General features: G+C 41.8%; 1 protein-coding gene across 1 annotated transcript in view; it reads right to left on the reverse strand.

Moving 5' to 3' along the window:
• SPIDR (scaffold protein involved in DNA repair) overlaps window positions 1–22,965 on the reverse strand; it is a 244,523-nt gene that overhangs the window by 213,478 nt on the left and 8,080 nt on the right. The window contains exons 2-5 of the mRNA XM_066623674.1: window positions 18,128–18,283; window positions 16,004–16,073; window positions 14,469–14,633; window positions 11,791–11,957 (exon numbers count right to left, since the gene is read on the reverse strand). Coding sequence (XP_066479771.1) covers window positions 11,791–11,957; window positions 14,469–14,633; window positions 16,004–16,073; window positions 18,128–18,283 — 558 coding nt within the window. The remainder of the gene's footprint in view (window positions 1–11,790; window positions 11,958–14,468; window positions 14,634–16,003; window positions 16,074–18,127; window positions 18,284–22,965) is intronic.

The raw sequence follows: 22,965 nt of genomic DNA on the forward strand, positions 1-22,965 counted from the left end.
ATTCATATTCGCCAAGTTTGCCTGCTTTTTGTATCATAAACATAGTGAAATCTGCACCATAAAACACACCACTGAAAAGCTATATATTGCTCATTGAACTAATCCGGCTTTCATAGAGGAAATAATTCATAAGATACATTTTACATATTTCACATTGGCAAAGTTACAAACCTAGGGTTTAGAAGCAGATTTGTATGAAAAGAAATAAAAATCCTATCTTTTTGCTTGTTTTAAGCGAAAGGATGGGAAATCAGTTACATTTTAGAAGAACTTTCCAAGAGTAGAAGACAGGCTAAGAGGTGAAATGAAATCACAGTCAACATCCCAGTGGTTTCATCTTCCAAAATGGAAAAACACTAGTTAAAATTTTATGTTTAAGAGGTTACACCTCATTATATCACAACATTATAGCATGTCATATTATATTATATACATTATACATATAATATACATTATAGCATGTCATCTTGACCAAGGATATCGGATGAATTCAAAACAGCAGTGTTTGTGATTTTAACTATATGTAGAGGTGTTTGTTTCCAGTGAGTAAGTTAGGATCACAGTCCAAGTCTTATTGAACACATTGGGCTTTCTTCCGAGTAAGGTACATAACACCATTTTCAAACAACTCTAGCAGGACTCGGCAAACTCTGGTCTGTAGGCCAGATCCAGTGTTCACCCAAATACCTCCCCTCTGGGAGCAGCTCTTACCATTCCACTGCTCTGCTGCTTCATGTGGTGGGGGTCGGACAGGCCATTACAGGAAAAAGAGAGTTCATCATAGGCAGATTATCTCCCCTTCTGGTCCTTCCCTCAATTCTCGGGTACTTGGTGGTCCTGGCGGTGAGTCCCTGGATCTGAAGCTGCTGCTTTTGAATGCCAGGTCGGTGAATAACAAGACCTGTATCATCCGGGATGTGATCCTGGATGAGAAAGCCGACCTGGTATGCATTACAGAGACCTGGTTGGACGGGGAGGGAGGCGTTAGTCTCTCTGAACTGTGTCCGCCAGGTTTCCAGGTGTTGCAGCAGCCAAGATTGCAGGGACGGGGAGGGGGAGTTGCAATGGTCTATCGTGAGTCCATCTCCCTTACCAGGTGCCCTGTCCAGCAGTTTGCCGGGTTCGAGTGCCTGCATGTTGTGTTGAGAGGACTGGACAGGATTGGGATTCTGTTGGTGTACCGCCCGCCCTGCTGCCCAACAGTCTCCCTGCCTGAGCTGACTGGAGTGATCTCGGGGGTGGCATTGAAGGCCCCCCGCCTGTTAGTGCTGGGGGACTTCAATGTTCATGCCGAGGCCCCTGTGGCAGGTGCAGCTCAGGATTTCATGGCTGCCATGACAACCATGGGCCTGTCCCAGAAGATCTGGGCCCCGACACATACAGCAGGACACGTGTTGGACCTGGTGTTTACAGCTGGGCATGGGGGCAATGATCTGGAGGTAGAGGAGATCAACATCACTCCGTTGTCATGGACAGATCATTTCCTGGTAGGGTTTAGGCTTGTTGCAACTTCCTACCTCCACAGAGGCGGGGGACCGTTTTCTATGGTCCGCCCCCGGAGGCTAATGGATCCTGAAGGCTTCCTGAGGGCCCTGGGGGATTTTCCCACTGCCAAGACTGGCGCCTCATCTGTGTCCCTGGTCGACCTCTGGAATGGGGAAATGTCCAGGGCTGTGGATGAGATTGCTCCGGAGCGACCTCTGCCACGCCGCAGACTCGGAGCGGCTCCTTGGTTTACTGAGGAGCTGCGAACGATGAAGCGGCAGGGCAGGCGTCTAGAGCGACGGTGGCAGAAAACTCATGATGAATCCGATCGGACACGGAGTAGAGCTCATTATAGAGCCTACTCCGTGGCGGTGGTAGCAGCGAAGAGATCGTTCTTCTCTGCTACCATTGCGTCTGCTGATAGCCGTCCGGCAGAGCTGTTCCGTGTGGTGCGGGGCCTCCTCCATCAGGCCCCGCCAGTGGACCAGGAGGAATACACGGTCAGCCGCTGTGACGTGCTTGCCCAACACTTTGCAGATAAAATCGATCGTATTCGTCACGACTTGGATGCCACATTGACAATGTCTGTTGATGTCCCCTTGGCAACTGCTTGTCCAGTATTGAGCAAGGTAATTGAGCGGGTAGTGGCGGCCCAACTCCAGAGGGTCTTGGATGAAGCGGATTATCTGGATCCTTTTCAATCTGGTTTCAGACCGGGCTTTGGGACGGAAACTGCCTTGGTCGCCTTGGTGGATGACCTACGCCGGGGACTGGACAGGGGGAGTGCGTCCCTGTTGGTCCTGCTGGACCTCTCGGCGGCTTTCGATACCATCGACCATGGTATCCTTCTGGGCCGATTGGCCGAGTTGGGAGTTGGAGGCACTGTTTTGCGGTGGTTCCGCTCCTACTTGGAGGGTCGGTCCCAGATGGTGGTGCTGGGGGATGCCTGTTCGACACCCTGGCCCTTGAGGTGCGGGGTGCCGCAGGGTTCAATTCTGTCCCCCATGCTATTTAATATCTACATGAAATCGCTGGGAGAGGTCATCCGGGGGTTTGGAGTGAGGTGTCATCAATATGCTGATGACACCCAGCTCTATCTCTCCTTTCCTCCAGACTCCAAGGTGGCAGTTGAGGGCCTGGAGCGCTGTCTGGAAGCAGTGAGGATCTGGATGGGGGCTAACAAGCTGAAATTAAATCCGGATAAGACAGAGGCTCTCCTGGTTCGGAAATCCTCGATGCAGGTGCTGGATTATCGACTTGCTCTGAATGGGGTTGCACTCCCTCTGAAGGAGCAGGTTCGCAGCTTGGGGGTCCTCCTGGATTCGCAGCTGCTCCTGGATTCCCAGGTGGCGGCTGTGGCTAGGGGGGCCTTTGCTCAGCTTCGGCTGGTGCGCCAGCTGCGACCGTACTTGGATCGTGCAGACCTGGCCACGGTGATCCATGCCACGGTGACATCGAGGTTAGATTACTGTAACGCGCTCTATGTGGGGCTGCCCCTGAAGACGGTTCGGAAACTACAATTAGTACAGAATGCGGCGGCCCGTGTGGTCACCGGAGCCAGGCGGTTTGACTCTGTCAGCCCGCTTCTCCGGGGGCTGCATTGGCTGCCCATTCGTTTCCGGGCCCAATTCAAGGTGCTGGTTTTGACCTTTAAAGCCCTATACTGCTCTGGGCCAGGATATCTTAGAGACCACCTACTCCCGTACAATCCGGCTCGCCATCTCAGGTCATCAGAGAAGGCCTTTTTGCAAGTGCCGCCACCCAAGGAGGTCTGGGGGGTGGCTGCAAGAAATAGGGCCTTCTCGGTAGTGGCACCAACATTATGGAACTCCCTTCCCCTTGACTTGAGAATGGCTCCCTCTCTTGAGAGCTTTCGGCGAGGCCTGAAAACACTGTTGTTTAAACAAGCCTTCTGATTTCTGGCCTTCTTAACTTTTTATACATCTTTTAGTTTTACAGGCTTGATTCCTCGGTGATCTGCTCTTTTACTCTTTTAATCTGACTACTGTTTTTATGGCCCTGTAGTGTGTTTTTAAATGTTTTTATCTGTTTGTATTAATGTTTTTTAAATTCTATTGTTTTTTAATATGTTGTTAGCTGCCCTGGGTCCCGTTAGGGAGAAGGGCGGGATAAAAATAAAGTTTTATTATTATTATTATTCACCCATATGGGCATAGGGACACTCTGACAAGTCGCGTGTATGGTCCAACATCCCAACAGGTTTTGCACCAGGTTGTCCCAGCCATAGGCATGACTGCCCAGAGCAGTGGTTCTCACACTGGGATCTTAGAACTGGGATCCACATTTTAGAATGATAATCTGTTAGGACCCACCGGAAGTGATGTCATGATCAGAAGTGACATCATCAAGCAGTAACATTTTTAACAATCCTAGGCTGCAATCCTATCCACACTTACCCAGGAGTAAGTCCCATTGACTATCATTGTTAAAAGAATATACATAATAGCTTGTTAAAAGTACAGGTCTGTAACATTTCCCCAAATGCAGTCACATACCATTGTAGCATCTGGTCTAATATATTAAAAATAAAACAGTGAAATGAATGGGGACCCACCTGAAATTGGTTTGCAACCCACCTAGTGGGTCCCAACCCACAGTTTGAGAAACACAGGCCCATAGCATCCCTATGCCCAATCGGGTGACAAACAAGTGGCAGAGCAGCCAAATGGTAAGAGCTTCTCAGGACAGGGAGTTTTTTTTGTGCAGTCGTCTCCAGTTTGGAAACCACCGATTTACAATGAGGTATCTCCTACAACACTGTTTCATTACAGCACTCTTTGGCCCAGGTGCAGTATTTTATGTAAAATATTAAACTCCATAGAACTGTTTAAAAGTTTGGCACAGTATAGCTATCTGCATTGTTCTTTCAGCCAGGAGAAGCTGTGTATTCTGACTAGCGCAGTGCCAATGAGAGCACTCTATTCTGGCTAGCGCAGAGCCAACTGCTTGCTACCAGGAAATACTCTGGGGCAAGCGAATCCATCCTAGACACCTTCAACAAGAAGCACGAGTCACAACCTGGCTAATCCTCCTGGGAACAGCTCTTCCCATAACCTGCCACCACTGCCATGCTCCAACCAAATGCACTGGTGAGTACAGTTCAGTTCACCTCCACATGAGAGCAGTGCTATAGACTACCCTTTCTGGCTCTGTTCCCCACAGTACCCTGTTTTTCAAGAATATATCCAGTGTTATAGGAGGTACTTTTTTGCAGAGTGGCCATAGGGTCCCTATACATGGGATTGTGTGAATTTGGAATTGAAATAATTTAAGGCTGCATAGAGGCCTTGCGGCCACCCTGTACTATTAAAAGCAATCTAACACCATGGTTAAATTAAGGTAATTGAGAGAAAACACCAAACACAGAGCAACAAAGTTATCAACACACTCGTACACAGGTCTACTTAGAAGTCCCATTATGTTCAGTGGGGCTTTCTCCCATGAAAATGTGCATGATTGCAGCACAAGTCATTTGTTTTATTGTAAACAAAGTATTACACCTTTCCCTCTTTATATACACCTAATCAGAAGACCCTCCAGAGGTGACTAGAGCAAGGCTCCAGTCACGTTCTGAGCTCAAGGGACCCCAAAATTCATGTGATTTGATATCACATGGAATTCTGTATCCATGAGGGTTCCAGGAACGGGACCCTTGCAGGTAATGAGGGCCCACCTGTATTTATAAAGAGAGAATAATGTATTCCTCTGTTTAAGTCAGTGGATTTCTCTTGTAGTCCACTGACATCACTCTGCCATATAACCTACAAAATAAATCCTACAGGGGAAAAAACCAATATGCCATATGACCCTGCCATCTCCACTTGCTGCTGCTTCTCCAGTTAAGCAGAACCACCAACTACCCTGGGAGCAGAAACTGGAGGAGGAAAGACAAAACCATCAAGGCAGAGGGGAACACTTTTATTGTTTCAGTGAATTACTATTTCATTCATTTTATGGAAGCCACTGTGGGAGCTTTGTCAACTTAACAGCACAGTAAAAATGCTTAACATATAAGTGTAAGCACAGTGGGTCCTCCTCATCTGCTGGCTTGGGATCCATGGATTTAACCAACCACAAACCTGCCCATTGACAAGCGGGCAACACCACCACTTCTGTCCCTGCACAGAGCAGCCCAGCTGGCCACTCTTTGCTTTTTCTTAATGGAGGGGTACAGCTGCAGGAGCAGACGTGGGAAAGCACAGAGTAGCCAGCTGGGCTGTTCCACTGGAAGGCAGCGCCACACCTTCCTCTCTCTCTTCAGGATGGTGGTGGCTGCTCCAAACCAACAAGTTTTGTAGAGGCGCTGCCAGGGACGGGGCTGAGGCACCGAGACTTGAGCATTTGTGGATTTTCTCTTATCCTCAGAGAGTCCTGAAACCAAACCTCCATGGATAGAGAGGGCCCACTGTACATCTTGTGGTATCTTCCTCCTCAGCCTGCAATTCTTTAAAGCAGTGGTTCTCAAACTGGTGGGTCGCGAACCACCAGTTTGTGTAAAGGTTCCCCCATCACTTTAAGAGGAGGGGGAAGGATGAGGCAGGGAAGCAATCCACAGGATCATGTTCCAATGGGGTGCAAAGGGGGGTGCTTTCACTTACATTCAAGTGGCAGGACTGCAGCAGGCTACAGGAAACCTGTGCAGCACTTCCCAAGGCTTGCAATCTTCAGTAAAAGCAAGCACAAAGCACTTCCGTTTTGCAGTAGGTGCTTTGTGCCCACTTTTACCCGAACGTTCTAAGCCTTAGGGAACGCTGCGGAGGGCTGCACAGGGCTCCTCGCACGTCCTGCAGCAGCCCTACCTACTTGAATGTAAGTGAAAGCACCACCGCTTAGCGACGTGATTCTGGGAATCGCGTTGCTGCCCTAGCTCCTCCCTCACAAAAACTTACTGAAGGAGTAAAGCTCCCTCAAAGTTTGAGAAACGCTGCTTTAAAGCTATATTACCTTGAAGACCACAGTGCTGAATAAGTCAACCAAAAAAGATTTACAATTTTTAAAGCTCAAGACTTGTTCCACCAGCAAGGGACTGGTACTTAGGCTCCAATCTTATCTGTAAATAGCCACATAGGGTCCTGTAACACAATCACATTGCAGCAGCTCCACCCCCACAAACTTTATCTGTTAAGAGACTGTTCATATGGTAGCACCAACTTTCACTGCACTGATTTAATTCATCTTCTTCTGCAATTTTCATTAAGGCAATGAAACCTGCCACAGCCATGTAGATGAGTTTGCCTTCACATGCAATTCAAGCACTGATGATGCAACTACTTGCATCTGCTGTGCCACACAAAATACAAACTTGCCATTATGCTATACTGGAACTGAAAGTGCCCAAGCAAATTCTTAGAATTAAGTTGCCCCATATTATCAGAAGATCTTCTCTTTTGTCTAGCACAATAGGAGGTTATTATCAGAAGATCCTCTCTTTTGTCTAGCATAAGAGGTGGTTATTGTCAGCAATCCTAAGCCAACATGTACAAAAAAATGCTGACAAGTTGCTGACGATATACAGATAGATCTTTAATATGCATGCACAGTATACTGCATTCTTCTTGTTCTGTAGAAATCTACCCAGACTACAAAGAAAGTGAAAGGATGGGGTTTTCTCCCCCTCCAACCATCTTAAATTGAGGGTGTAAGGTTGCTATAGAGAGGGATTTAAAAAAACCTATTCCCTTCCCTTTTAAATTAAATTCTTATTTATTTGATAAAAATTGAGCATTGGTACTGGATTGGTTGACATCATAGCTATGCATTTCTGAATGCGTCTCATGCCACAATTTGTTTTTCACAAAGGGTAAATAGTTATTTCCAACAAGGTGAAATGGCATATGAATAAAGGTGTTTGTTACTGGATTAGTTTGTCAGGAGTATTTACTGCATTTTAGAAAATGCATACTTTTCTAAATAATAGAACAAAACATACTTTTAAATCACTAACTTCCACACCTGAAACTGGAGTGTATTTTGGAAAGGAGAAAAGGGGGGAAAAATCTTATTCTGCACATTTTCCCCTCAAAAAAAGACTTTCAACTAAAAAGGACTTGCATCTTTTAAGTACAGTATAACATGCACTGGTACAGAAAAAGCAACCTGAACTCTAAGAAAAGGTATGATTTGTTACATAAAATATACATCTAATATAAAATATACATCTAAAATTAGTTCTAAAAGTTGCTATATGGTGCAGTTTAATTTCCACTGATATGTTACTTTTTATTTTATTTTTTGAAAAATTGTCTTTAAAATTTTACAAAAATATACATAGAACCATAACACACATCATGCACGGAAGAGCAAAATAAAGTATTTGAAGTATGTAGGAAGTCAGTAATTATGGTGGTGATCTTCCCAACATGAGTCAACTCAACTCAAGTCAATGACCCAGACAAGACACTGCCCTGGAAATTCCCACAAAGGACACAACATTAACAAGATAGCTGGAAAGCAGACTGTATTTTACTTTGAGCTGCTAAGATTTCTGTGCAGAACAAGGAAATGCATTCAAGTCATGCTTGAAAACAGCAATAACAAGGAGCCACTGTAAGAAGAGTTTAGCATCATGCTTGACAAAAATGAAAGTAGTTTCCCCCATTATCCACTCTCTACTTTTCCTGAAATTGTAGACATAAGGCCTGCCATTCCCTTCTTCGTGAAAAAACTATAGCATATTCACACATACCTCAAAACATGCAAAGACTATGGGTCTCTGCATCTGCAACACAAATCATGGTTTAGCATTACATGACTAAGGGCGCAATCCTAACCCACTTTCCAACACCAACATAAGGGCAATGAAGCTCTGAGGTAAGGGAAAAACAATCCCTTACTTCTGCAGTTTTCAAACTTTCTGGGAGTTTGAAAACTGCAGTAAGTGCTTGTAGCGGAGGAAAAGGAGGTAGCGGGGGCAGGGGGAAGGGATCGCATTGCTCAGGGGGGCTGCAGGGACTGGGATGCACTGACCAGTCCCTGCAGCAGCGTCCTGGGGGTTCGGGGAGCCCCATGCAAGTGACTGCAGGGCTCCCCAGCATACAGAAAGCGAAACTGGAGCGACTGCGCTCCACTTCCAGTTTTGCAGAAGTGGAATGCGATCTCTCTACTTTCACTTTCTGTATGCTGGGGAGCCCTGCAGACGCTCCCAGGAAAGCTGTGGCAGGGACTGGTGAGTCCATTCCAGTCCCTACAGCCCCGTTAGTGATGCAATCCTGGGGATCACATCGCTGCCTTCCCCCTGCCCCCGCCTCTTAAGGGGGCAGAGGCCAAGGCCCTCAGGCTGGGGCATCGCGACACCCTAGTTTGAATACCACTGCCTTACTTTGAAGAGGCCTCCATGAGCGCCACCCAACTGCAGGATATAGCACACGTCTCATTGGCACAGCTATGCCAGCACTGGAAAGTTGTTTACGATTTGGGCCTAAGGGCACAATCCAATGCAGTGTGCGCCAGCTCACCGCCAGCAGAGCCCTTCTCTAACAGATCCTGCCCGCCTTGTTGGGCTGAAACCCCAACATGGAGCTCCTCCAGTCTGCACTGGCCAGTCTGCATAGCCTCTTAAATACATGGTTTCTGGTGGAGTTTGAAGACCCATCTGTTTCGCTTGGCCGTTGGGGAGAGAGGTACTCCTTAGGGAACACTTAACTTTTTAAACTTTTATGCTGCTATTATTTTTACATCCTATCAGCTCTTTTACTGTTGTTTAAATTGTTTTATAGTTTTAGATGCATCTACACTTTGTTGTAAACTGCTCTGGATTTTTAGAAAAGTAGTATAAAAATCTTTGAAGTAAATAAATAAATAAAACCGGAACATAGAAGGAGAAAGGGCTTGGGTAAGCCAGAGCTTGATCGCCTAGCAGCAAACTATAGCCAATTACTACATTTGAACCAACCCAGAATGGGGGGAATTATGTAAGCCTACCTCACAATGGAGATTAGTTGCATTTCATTCATAAAATAAGCAAATTAGTAAAAATTCAACAGATATACATTTGGATGGAAACAGAGAGAGTGCTGCCTGCTGCATGGGCTTAAACAATAAGGAACCAAGTTAAGAAACTAAGCAAAGTATAGTATCTTGGTACAACCTCTATAATTCCCTAGTATGCATTTCAAGAATCCATTATTAAAGCGTAGTAAAAAAAATCTCCTTCGTCCTCTCTTTCATAAAGTGTTGATTACACACAAGAAAACCTGTCTTGTTTGGAAAGGCTAATCGTGGGGGTGGGTCAAATCAAATTCCATACTCCCTTCACTTTTCCTGCTAAGTTGCACAGTGGAGCACCTTCATCTCCCAGTCAAGCTCCGCACAGGACAGAGTTCAGCAACCCAGACATTCAGCAACAACATGATGATGTCATCACTGAATGACTGGAAGCGGCATTTCAACTCACAATAGCACAAAGATGTGAAAGGAGTCTGCACACAGACATGAACCCCTTAAATGGAACACAGACTACCTGCACTTACTAGGCTATTCTTGTCAGTATATTGTATCAACACAGGAACATTAGCCAACACAGGAACAAAAGTTTTCATATCAAAATAAATACTTTTAGCCCTTAAATGAAAACCAACCTTTAGCAATATACGGCAAAAGCACCTCCATTTAGAACATTTATGAATCAGCACAGTACATATAATAAACTCACAAAAATATGACTAGTGGCATCTAAGAAAAAGGGTGTACATTATGGAAGCTTTTGCCCCAATCCAGGAATACCTTATGGAACTGATGGTTAATGATAAGAGAGAAGGATGTATCTCATTTCATAAGAAGAACTCAGGATTCTAAGCACACTCATAACTAAGAAGAAAGTACATCAAACCATTTTCTTCAACTGAGTGAGAGGGAAGGGCACATATTTTCTAAATACACTGCTAAACTGGATTAAATTTTTGAAACACTGTTCCAGCACACATTTGTTCATTCTAAAATGCTGCCATTTTATATACAAAATTAGGTAAAAGACAGGATGACCAGATACAATGGAGGACAGAGTGCCTATACCTTTAACTATTGTATAGAATAAGGAATTTGGGCAGGTGCAGTTCGACATGGAAGGGTTTTAAAAGCTGCACCTGCCCAAATTCCCTCTTCTATACAGTAGTTAAAGGTACAGGCATTCTGTCCTCCATTACATCTGGAGGTAGAAGGTAAAATGTTAAACTTGGCAGAGAGTTAAACTAAACTCTAAACTAACTAAGCTAAACAATCTGTAATAAATTTCCAAAAATACTCCAAGGTCTTTTTGGTCAGACAAGCCTTGCTTATATTGAAAGCACTTTGGGAAAAGAGACCATTTATTCTACTTTATAAACTGCTTTGTGAACTACTCTTGTTGAAAAGTGGTATATACGTATTTTTAAAAATACTTAAATGCCACAATAAGAACACAGTACATCAAGTCACATAGAATTACCTACCTAAATCCAAGTTTTGCCAACATTTTCAATTACCCTCAAAAAGAAAAAGTTAGTTTGTGTCTCCCTCTACTGGAAGTTCTGAGAATACTTTGGCACAGCACTTGAAGCACTATATTATCAGAATATCAGCTTATATTAAAACATTTTTAGAAAATCCACTATAAGCACTGTGAGGTCAAAGATGAGCTTCTCAAAATGAATAAAAATAAGCCATTAACAAAGTCTATCGGTACATAGAATGGAAATCTCACAAAATTTTGCTGTAAAGTAAACCTTCAAAGAAATTATTTCAACCAAAAGTTAAAGTGTTCCCAGAGCAATTCCAATACTGTTTACCCAAAATATTGACTATCCAGACAATACTGACCAATTCTACACCATTTGGCTAAGTGAGGTCGGGCAAGTAAACATGGCTCCATGCTCTGACACTTAAATGATTTACACTGAAGAACCCCTTGTTATTTCAACGACTTATACTTCGAGGATCAATATCTATATTTGTCTGTCTGTCACTCACTACTGCACCCTGAAAACTGTAGGGCTACCAAAATTTAAAGAAATTAAATTTTCAAAAAATTAAGTAAAGAATCAGCTTGGATTTCTTTATAAGAAGTTTCTTTTTTTGCCTTGCTTGCAGGAAGGAATCCAATTCTTTAATATCAGTTAAAAAGAGCAGTCCTTGAACCATCCCTGACTATTTATTGCAGCCTAACTACTATGACACTATATAAGGAATATTTTTAGATTTTGCAGGAGAAAGCTGTTAGAAGGCGGAATAGCTAACTGGTTAGGACACATTCACCTCAGTATTTAGTTGTTTAAACAAGAGCATGCTGGTTTCAAACCTAAGATGTTTTACCTTCGGAAGTTCATTTTTCTTCTCCTCATCAGGCATAAAGTTGCTGTTTGTCCAAGAATCGGTGTCCGATATATCCAAAGATTTATCATCAGTTTTTGATCCATCGGATTGTTCACCATCATCCTGATAATCGCTGTCATTATCCCAATCAATAAACTGTGGTTCACCTTAAGGGGACAAAATCATAGTAACATCAGAACAATTTTGAAAATGCTGACATCACCACAAATCATTCTCTCTGGAAAAAGCCAACCTCCACACACATAGCTGTATTCTAACCTTCTCTTCTGCAAACAGAAGGTACTTCCATTCATGCAAGGCGAGAAGTGTTCTCCCCAATCTTCCCCCAAAACTAATGCCCTCAAAATCTTCAACCTCCAGAAAAGTGTTGGGGAAGAACAGAAGGTTATCAGGGAGAGCAGGGAAACTCACTGCTGCATGTGTTCCTAATAATACAACAGACAGCAGTGTTTCTCAAACTGTGGGTCAGGACCCACTAAGTGGGTTGCGAACCAATTTCAGGTGGGTCCCCATTCATTTCAATATTTTATTTTTAATAGATTAGACTTGATGCTAAATTGGCATGTGACTGCATTTGGGGAAATGTTACAGACCTGTACTTTAACAAGCTACTATACATATTCTTTTAACAATGATAGTCAATGGGACTTACTCCTGGGTAAATGTGGATAGGACTGCAGCCTAGATTTGTTAAAAATGTTCCTGCTTGATGATGTCACTTCTGGTCATGACATCATTTCCGGTGGGTCCTAACAGATTCTCATTCTAAAAAGTCAGTCCCGGTGCTGAATGTGTGAGAACCACTGACATACAGGATTTGAGCTTATGAGCTGAACTCTCTTGCAAGCACTAATGATGAACAAAACAAAAGACACTTCTTGGAGTGGGTACATAAACCACGTGTAGTTAGGAATCATGTACAGTTAGGAATGCCATCTTTTATCTCTTGTGCATTTAAACACCATGATGTACAGACATTTTCCCACCAATTATCTTTATGTCAGCAAAACTTCACAAGTATGTTTCTGTGTGTCAGGCTGCTGTTGAATGCAGATGAACAACGTGGCGGCTGGGAGGGAAGGAAAGGTAGGATGTCTCTGAATACCAGTTACAGGTTGGACCTCCTTATTCATGGGTTCAGGACCATGAATTTGACCCAACATGGGTCAGGAGGGTCTCCTTTACCTCTGGGAAACAAACAGAAAGCCTTCCAATTGCTTCCAGGAGAGAGGTCTTCCAAGGCCCAGGGAGGCTGTGCAAGGCCTTTCCATGCTGGAGGGCCTCAGGAAGGTCTCCAAAAGGCACTTCTGATTTCTGGCTGAAACCGTAAGTGCCTTCAGAGGCCTCTGGCCTTTCACAGCCTCCCTGGGCCTCAGAAGGCCTCCTGGACATGACTAGAAGACTCTTCTGGTTGCATTCGATGAGGTACAGAGAGCCAACTCATACATTTCATTATCCCTAGGTTTCGGTATCTGCAGGAGAGGTTCAGGAATGGATCCTTCATGGATACCAAAGTCCAACCTGTATAGGAAAGATATGCCTTTTTCTCCTGCTTATGGGTTTCCGGAAGCCTCTGGATGGTAACTAGGAAACAAGATGCAGTACTACATGGATCTTCAGTCTGATCCAGCCAAACTCTTCTGTTAGGTATGTACTTATCTTACACATATTAATATGATATTGTTAAAGGTAACTTGCCTGTTCACTCTAGTATTAAACCATAGTAACCACACCTATAAAAAATATTTGGGGAGAAATACTAAGTACTATGCAATTCAAGGCCTTTTAATATTCTTTCCAGAAAATATTATTTCTGGCCTACCCCTCTTTCAAGTGATTGTTCAAAACTGCCTTATCCCAAACTGTTTCCCATCTTCAGGAAAATGGCAGGCACAGAAGTCTTTAAGAAAGTCAGTAACATCATTACTATCTCTCTTACATCATTACTATCTCTCCAGAGAGATAGTAATGATCATTCCAGAGAGAAACATCATTACTATCTCTCTTATCATTACTATCTTTCATATATCTTTTATATATGAAAGTATAAAAAAGAATTAAAAATAAGAAAGGTTATGGGTAAGAACAAAAACATTTCCTCTGAGATTTTAAACAACACAGGAAGCCAACAATACTGTTCTGGAACCCAAAAGAGAGAGACAGCTATACGTCAGTGATGGGGCTGAGGAGCACAACACAAGAGATCCAATATTCTACCAATCTTTCAGGTTTATTAATTTTTAAAAGAAGCAGGCAACACTTTTAGCACTGCAAATTGATGATTCCAGATAAGCAATAGGCAATAATTTAGAAAAGGAGCATTACTTCCATTTCACTGAGAACAACAGGAAATTACAAGAAATTATATTATCAGCTGTGCCTGACCCAGTTTAGACTAACATAACATTTACTGAACTAATAAACAAATGCTGGATGGTCTACTAAGGGAAGATGGCCATCTAGTGTTCCTGAAAACAAAAATAGCAAGAAGAAATGCATACATAGAAAATTAGGCCAGGCAGTAGCGTAGGGAAAGGCAGATTAAAATTCTTCTAAATGACTAAAAATTATGGCCTCTTTGCACACTTTTTATTTAAGGTCCACGAGAACTCCTGAACATCTCACCACATACATGTAACACATGCAAAGAGCTTCACCTTCATTGAATCCTTCTTTGGAGATGATATATTGTCTACGTTTCTTTACTTTCAGACAAGCAAGTCTAGAACTCAAAGTCTTATTTTCATCATCTGAGAAGTCACTTCCACTGGAGCTCCATTCTATGTCTGTGAATTTACTTGAGCTTTCGTGTTTTGATATTCCTGTAGATCACAATATGCAAATATTTAATATGTTAGAATTTAGGAATCTTCCAGATTTCACTTGCTCCCTACAGTAATGGTGCAGTGTACACATCGCAGGATTTAAGTACTGGGATTTAAAAATGTCCTAATGCAAAAACAGCACTTAAATATTAATCATTAAGTACTTAAAATTAACCTGTAAGAATTTTTAAAATTGATATGAAAATTAACTGAACAAATGTGTAGAACTATACCCTTCTCAAGAGTTTTGGACAGAGCAAGGGAGTTTATGGCGTATTTAGATCAACAGTTTCAGTGGGCACACTACTGAATTTTAATTTTAATTTAAAGAAATGTTTGAAAACCAATGAGGGAGCAATTATGAAGTCTAATAGGTACCCTGTGTTTATTCCACAACCTTCCCTAGCAATAGCTCCCAATCAGCTGGTACAAAATGTTTTTGAAAGTCAGTCACATCCAGGCAGCAGAACACAAAAATAGCTTATTAAATACAAACAAAGAATTCTAACATTAATACTAAACAGCAGCATGCATACACCATCCACATATCTAATTTTTGCACCACAAGATAACAAAGTCACTGCTTTCAAGGAAGTAGCTGAATCTCACTCTCATAAAAAAGGCCCACCACTTTGACTGCCCTCTCCCCATTGTTCCCAACCAGTTTAATGTTTTAACTTCATCCTGCATATGACAGAACAGACATAGTTATTCCAAGTCAGTGTTTCCCAAACTGTGGGTTGGGCCCACTGGGTGAATCGCAACCCACAGTTTCAGGTGGGTCCCCATTCATTTCAATGTGTATTTTATTTTTAATATATTAGACTTGATGCTACTATAGTATGTGACTGCTTTTGGGAAAATGTTACAGATCTCTCCTTCAACAGGAGAATAATATTCATGCTTATAAATAATATAATTAAAATCATAATTTAATTTATTATCTATATTCAAATTTAAATTGATAAATAGAAATTTGATAAACAAAATTATATGATTACTAATTTAGTATTTAATTATATTTTAATGTATATGCTTTTAACAAAGACAGTCGATGGAGACACACTTACTCCTGGATAAGTGTGGATAGCAGACTTTGGAATGTTTGGGGAATTTTTTTTAAACAGACCACCTGCAACAGCTTGGGAAAGTTAGGATGGTTCTTTATTTTAAATAAATTTTAGAACTTATACTTATTGTAAACTTTTAATTTACTTAATTTAATTTTGTCATATTGGAGGCGTTAAAAATTTTCCTGCTTGATGATGTCTCTTCCAGCCGTGACATCACTTTCAGGTTAACATCATCACTTCCGTAACATATTATGTTTGTGCTACCAATATGAAATGGCACAATATCTTTTATACCTTCAATTGAGCTGACCATTGATGCAAAGCACTTTTTAAGTCTGGATGTTTTCTCTGAAGATCTTGAACTCTGTTTTAAAAAGTAATGAATAAAGACAACAAGAATCAACAACCATTATACCATTTTACAGTAAAAGCTATTCTTAGATCATTACATGTGCCATAGTTTCAGTCAAATTACTTTTATTCTGTGCATTATAATGTTCTGTTGATCTTTGATAGTAAATGAGTTGGCAACAAGGCCGAGTTATTTTTTATCTCCTTCTTACAGACTTCCAACAATACTTCTCTGTCATTTGAAAACTGTTCCTAATGGAGTCGTAATGATCAAGGCATGCTCCATTAATTACACTGCTTGCCTGAAGAGCAGCGGACTGAACTGAAGATCATTTTGCGATCTTGGCAATATTCAGAACACTTTTAGAATTTTACTTGGTGAACAACTGTACCAATACCTAGAGACTTAAGTCAATGGGTTACCAGGTGGTTAACCCATTTGAGCCTGTCACATGACAGACGCGGGGGCTAACACATTAACCAGACACACTAACGGCAGAATCCAGACTAATGTGCACCGGCTCACAGCCAGCAGACACTGTCACAAACAAGCTGTAAAGAATGCCTGCAACCACTAGCGAGAGGCCAGCACCAGAGCTGGCCCAGCGTGAGCCCGTTTTGGGCCAGCACCAGTCGGAGGTTGGCGGACTGCAGAGAGGTGAGTGGGGGCATGGGGAGTGGCGTTCCAAGGTGGAGGAAGGTGAGTGGAAGGTGGAGAGAAGGTGTGGCGGGGAAGGTAGCAGGACAAGAGGGGTTGGGACCAGCAGAGCTCAGCTCCATTGGATCCAGAGCCCCATGTCAGGTCTCGTGGTCCTAAATGAGGCATCTTTCCTCTGCGCTGGCTGAATAGCTGCCACAGAGTTTACTATCCCCATGGTGGGGCTACTTTCCTTACCCGGGGAAAGGGGACAAATGTCCCTTTCCCCCCGAGGAGCCAGTGATGGTTGCCGAGTACACTCAGGATGCCACAGCAGTCATTTTTGGCGCCGCTACACCCCTGTGCGCTAGACAGCTCAGGATTGGGCTGTCCCTAGCTTAAAATTCTGGTTAAGAGGAACCCATACTCCGCATTAATCAAACACAGTTAGTGCTAATGTAACACGAAATCCTATCACGGTAACTAAAGTACATATATCCTAAATTTATAAGGATTTTAAGTACATATATCCTATATATTTATAAGGATTTTAAATACATATATGCTAAATTTAAGTACATATATCCTAAAACAGTTTCGGGTGCTTCCCTGTTTACCCTCTGTCTCCAACTCTCTTCCCTTCTTATCAATATCTATTCTAGACTGTAAGCCCTGCTGGGGCAGGGATCTATCCTCACACTTATATAAAGTGCCATAGACATCAGGTGTGATATATTAATAATAAAAAAGTTATAGCCATAAGGGAAAGAACAGGAGAACTCATGCAGAAGACCAGTAACATGTGATGAGGATGATCCTGATCTCTTAAACTACAGAGATAGCTTACTTGTTATATTTTATTTACAAGATTTTTAGCCTGTTGTCTCAGAGCAACTTAACAGTTTATCTAAAAATGTTGCCCACAATGGGGCCACAAGAAAAGCATGACAGAGAAACATTAACCTCCTTGAATATCCCAAAGAGATAACAATGAATGCCATTAAAATTATTTTTCTTAGGTATGCATAAAAATTAGAACTGTAAGCGTCAAACACAGCTGAATCAACTAAAGCTTTAACTAAAGAATTGGCAGGACCAAAATTTATCAACAAGGGCAAAGTTTAATTAACAAGAGAACGTTAGGAGGCACCTTTAGTGTTAGGGAATAAAAATAAAAATATAAAAGATGACTTTTCCTTCAAGTAATTAATGGAAGTTTTTGTTTATTAAATTGTGAATTATTCCCCCTCCCCCACAAAAGGACCACACTGAGATATGGGTAGTACACAACTTTTTTTTTAAACTGGTTAACTGGTCGATTAAAAAACAGATAATTAAGCAACTCAAAAGTAGCCCCAACGGAAATTTCTCAAACACCATCTTCATGAATAGCATGCATTTCCAAGCTCTCCCACAATAAAATATTTTACCTGCAGTGAACAAGCCATTTGAAACCCATCACCACAACGAAGCCATGCACTGGAAACTGAAGCAGTAGCCAGTGCCTCTCTAGCATTTGGCTTTCCATCCCCTCCAGGCTTCTCATTTGGAAAAGAGACAAGCTCTGTGCACCATGCCCGTTTCCTCTGCAAAGAAAAACAAAACTGTTTTTTAATCACTGGCACTGGTTTAGCGGTTTAAAGGTGCACTGAATGCAACTAAAAAGCACAAAGGTCCACAAAAACAAAAGAAATAATGCAAATTTAAAAAGACAACCTACAGAGTGTTGTAATAATAATAATAATAAAACTTTATTTATATCCCGCCCTTCTCCCCAAAGGGACCCAGGGCGGCTAACATATAAAAGAGATTAAAACATAATTTCACAAACAGATAAAAACATATTAAAAACACATTAGCAGAACCCATAAAAACAGTAGTCAGATAAAAGTCAAAACAAAAAAGAAAATAAAACAGCAGAGGAATCAGGCCTGTAAAAAGCAACTAAAAGATGTATAAAAGATGTTAAAAACATCTTTTTAAAAGATGCCAGTTGTGGCATCTTACACATCAATACATTCAGTATAGCATAACCTTGGTGGATGAAAATCAATGTCATCAAATGCACTCAACACAGTTACACCTCTGGAGGGTCAAATTAGGGACTTTGTTGAAGACCTTACTTCTATTCTCATTTCACAATGTTGTATGCAATTGCCAATTAATACTTGGGGTTAAAGATTCTCTAATAAAAACATCACTTGGTTAATTCTGCCTTTCAAATTCAAATGGCTGTAATTTTTCTTGCTCCCATAGAATATGTTAAGTTATAAACAAACACAACAAATGCTCATAAATCACCACCACTTCCTAGCCAGCATTCTCCATTTATTAGCAAATTAGCCAGCCATACCTCATCAATACAGTTTGGGCATGCTTAGAAGCTGACCAGATTGTGGCCTCCATGTTCCATCTCTCCTCAAATATTACCATAACCATAACAAATACCCATAAAGAGGCATCAAAAAGTGCAGGGAGGGGCAGGGTATAATAGAGAATAGAATGAAAAATGGCTTGTAATATAGTTCACTCTATATAAAAGCCACTTTCATCAGAAGTTCCAATAATGCAAAATAAAGCTCCAAAACTATCTGAACTAAAGTCATAATATTCACCTATAAATTTCCATGTTTTACAAGTAGTTTTACAAGTAATTTTTTCTGAAATAACAAACACTGCTTTTCTATGAAGCTACATCCAAAAAATCATTCATAAGACAGACATAGACATTAAAAAAACATGAACACACTGAAGTACAGTATAAAAAGAAAACTGCAGTAAGTAGAGCATGCAAAAATGTGTTATCAAGAGACTGGTAACATTCATTAGTGAAGTGCAGAGGTAAAGGAATACATGCCCTACTGTTTATCAAGGTCTTCACAGGATGTCCAAGGATCAGTGGCATAGCTAAGTGGGTGCAGTGGGTAGCAGTTGCACCGGGCATCAAGCTTTAGGGGGGCAACAAGCTGAGCTTGACACTAGTGACCAAAATTGTGAAAAACTTGGTATGTACGAATAATACCATCATGTTATACATCATTGGAAAGGTAATTTAATGCAGAAGGCAATGTAACAACCTGCATCGGAATATCTCTATTCTATCAAAGTTATGGCCAATTAAGCAGAAAATGAAAACACAATTGCCTTACAGAACAAAAAGTAGATTTTCTTAACTTAAAACTGACCTATGAAACCAATTGTTCTGACAGCCAGTGACATACTATCATGTTATTGATAATATAACCATCCCTCTTCACCCCAGCAGTGTCTCGAATCTATCAGGGGCACACTTTTATTTATTTGTTTAATCTGATTTTGTCTGGGTGGGTGCTACAAATCTTCTTTCACCCCAGGAAGCAGATCAATGCTTTCACTATGCCACTGAGTGGGGGGAGGCAGCAGAGCAATTAGGTGGCAAGCTGCTGGGGGGGGGAGGTAGGTTCCTCCCAATTTTCACTTTTTAAAAAGCCCGGGCATGACATCACTTCCGGGGCAACATTTTGAGCTTGGCACTGGGCTACATGATCATTAGCTAAGCCATCGCCAAGGATGCACATAATAAGCCTTGCTTTAGAGTTAAATAGTTACAGCAGAACAATAAAAATGCCCCTGCTTCATGTATCCACCATTCTCTAATAGGGCCTGCATGTGGCCTCTATAATACAGTCCTATTTTGAACTCCACAACATTCCATAAAACACTGCCTTTCCCTTTTGCTACCTTATGTCAGACCATAGGATTAAAAATACCATGAACAGTAATTTCTCAGTCTTGAACATTCCCATGAACTACCCCTCCCTCTATTTTTACTGCAGCTAATCCAAAATAGAACACCTTGAACGCCTCCCACACACCCAAAACATAAAGAAACACACAGTGGCAAGAATTATAATACTTTAGCTACAAGCGTTGTTGTATTACATGATTTTTTGGAATCAAGACTAGACTCATTATAGCGTCTTGGATAGTTGACAATTTAAGAATGTGTTAAGAATGTTCAGAACGTAAGATGAACATCTGGTGTACTGAATTATGTCCAAAGCAGCTACGCTTATACAGATTCTATGTGTTTTTCATAAAAATCAATTTTTACAGCCTGAAAAACTACATAAAGAGAAGCTGAAGACCAGGGTACAGAGTAGCCTCTGAAGCTTTCCATTAAAAGTGTCCAAAAGGACAAATTTTCCTTAACCGCAAAAAATATGGTAATAGATACTTGGGAATAGATTTTACAAATGGCCAGCCTAGGACATGACCCTACATTTGGGGATTGTTACAACTGAAATAAAGTATCTTGGCTTACAGAACAATTTCTAACAATGCACAACAGATGTAAGGCATCTACAACTTGAAGAGGAAGAACAATTCAATTTTTCACTGTGTTGGTCATTAGTACGCAAGTTACTGTGCAACTCTGAGCTTACTTGGATTAAGTTTTGCACCAGGATTGTACCCAATCAGGGAAGAAATCAGTAGCAGCCCATTACCTCCTGTAATTCCTGGATTGCCCCTTCACCAGGTGGAAAAGTGAACAAAAGAACCAGGAAAACCCACATTTGTAGGTTTTTTCTCCACAGTGAATTCCAACATTTCAGCAAATACAATATGCACTCCAGTTCACTTATTTTCTTTTCCCTGCAATAAGAGGAGTGGGCAAGGAGCACAGGACGAAGTACATTAGCCTGAGGTCCAGCATTGGAGTTGCTAACATCAACATGATGAGGGGCAGGTACCAGCCACCAAATATCAAACAGGCTCAAACAGTACATCTGTCTAGGCAAAATGCTATCCAGTGGCAATCCTCTCACTCCTCCTCAGAAACCAGCCATTTCAGAGGGAGAGATGTACACATTAGCGAGGCTCCTTCCATTGGCCTCCTTAAAACTATTTGTGTTTTCTAGTTTCTATTAATTTATTCAAAAAGAAAGTAGGGCAACCACATGCAAGTCATGCAAGCAAAACCAAAACAGTGTAGCTTCTAGAACCATAACTTCCCATTCTCTCCCTATAAAGATACCTGAACTCAATTAGAGCTGAACCAAATTTGTTCCCCATGATTTTTCACAATGTACACGCTCAACTTCGTTGCAGTGCAATCCTTTTTCTTTGTATAGTGGATGCGTAACATTCATATGCCAGGCATTGGGTGCCTGCCAGGAAAACATGTACTGGGAGAGCATGTACTGCCAGGAGAGCATGTACCAAGCCAGTACTGTGACCTTTATTTACAGTGATTGCATAAGGTCTCAAAAAAGCCACACTGTGGTTCATCAGAACAATCAACCCTTCACCAGGGTGACCAGATATAATGGAGGACAGAGTGCCTATACCTTTAACCATTGTAAAAAAGAGGGAATTTGGGCAGGTGTAGCTCACCATGGAAGGCTTGAAAAAGCAGCACCTGCCAAAAGACTCTCTTCTATGCAGATTTGGTATCCACGGATTTAAAAAACTGTGTGTTCTGAACCTGCAGCTGGAAGACCCACTAGGACCTCCCAGACACAACTGAAGGTTGCATCCAGGAGGTCTTCTGAGTTCACAGAGAGGTTGCCTGCTGGAGCAATTTAGGAGGCACTTCTGGTTTTTGCATATGGAACCCCTGCAGATACCAAGAATTGATCTGTACAACATATAGGCACTCGGTCTTCCATTGTATCTGGTCACCCTGCCTTTCACTCTAGCTAGCTGACTGGGGAAAAGTCTAACCTCTCTTTCATTTCTTGGAAGATTCCACGAATGGCCACGCTTGCATGACACCTTTGAAACCAGGAACAAAAGTTACATTCTAAACTTCCTGACTTGGAATAAATAAAGTTGCTAGTGATATAAATAGAAGAGTTCCCAATACCAGCCATCTCATCAACTTCATGACAAATTCAATCAAGAAGTCTATATTAACCAAGGCATGGAGCTAGTATTACAGACCCCAACCATAAGACCCATAGGAATTTTGAGGTAGACAGGTTTTATCTTCAGATTTTTTAGAACATGCCTAAACAAGGAGTAAAAATCTCGCAACCTGGGCATAATGCTGCAATCCTATACACACTGTCCTGGGAGTAAAACCTACTGGGCATAATGGAACTTTCTTCTGCGTGGGCATGCATAAAATTGTGCTGCAAGTTGTATAGGATGCCATTTTGGCTTATTCTATGTCAAAATTCCTGCAGGATTTATGGTCAGGGACTAGTCTGACGATAGCTAAAAGTTAGTCACCGCACCCTTGGTAGAGTGCAAATCGACAGAAACACATCTGACAGAAGATCAG

This window comes from Tiliqua scincoides, chromosome 4 (assembly GCF_035046505.1).
Source record: "Tiliqua scincoides isolate rTilSci1 chromosome 4, rTilSci1.hap2, whole genome shotgun sequence".
NCBI classification, from domain to species: domain Eukaryota; kingdom Metazoa; phylum Chordata; class Lepidosauria; order Squamata; family Scincidae; genus Tiliqua; species Tiliqua scincoides.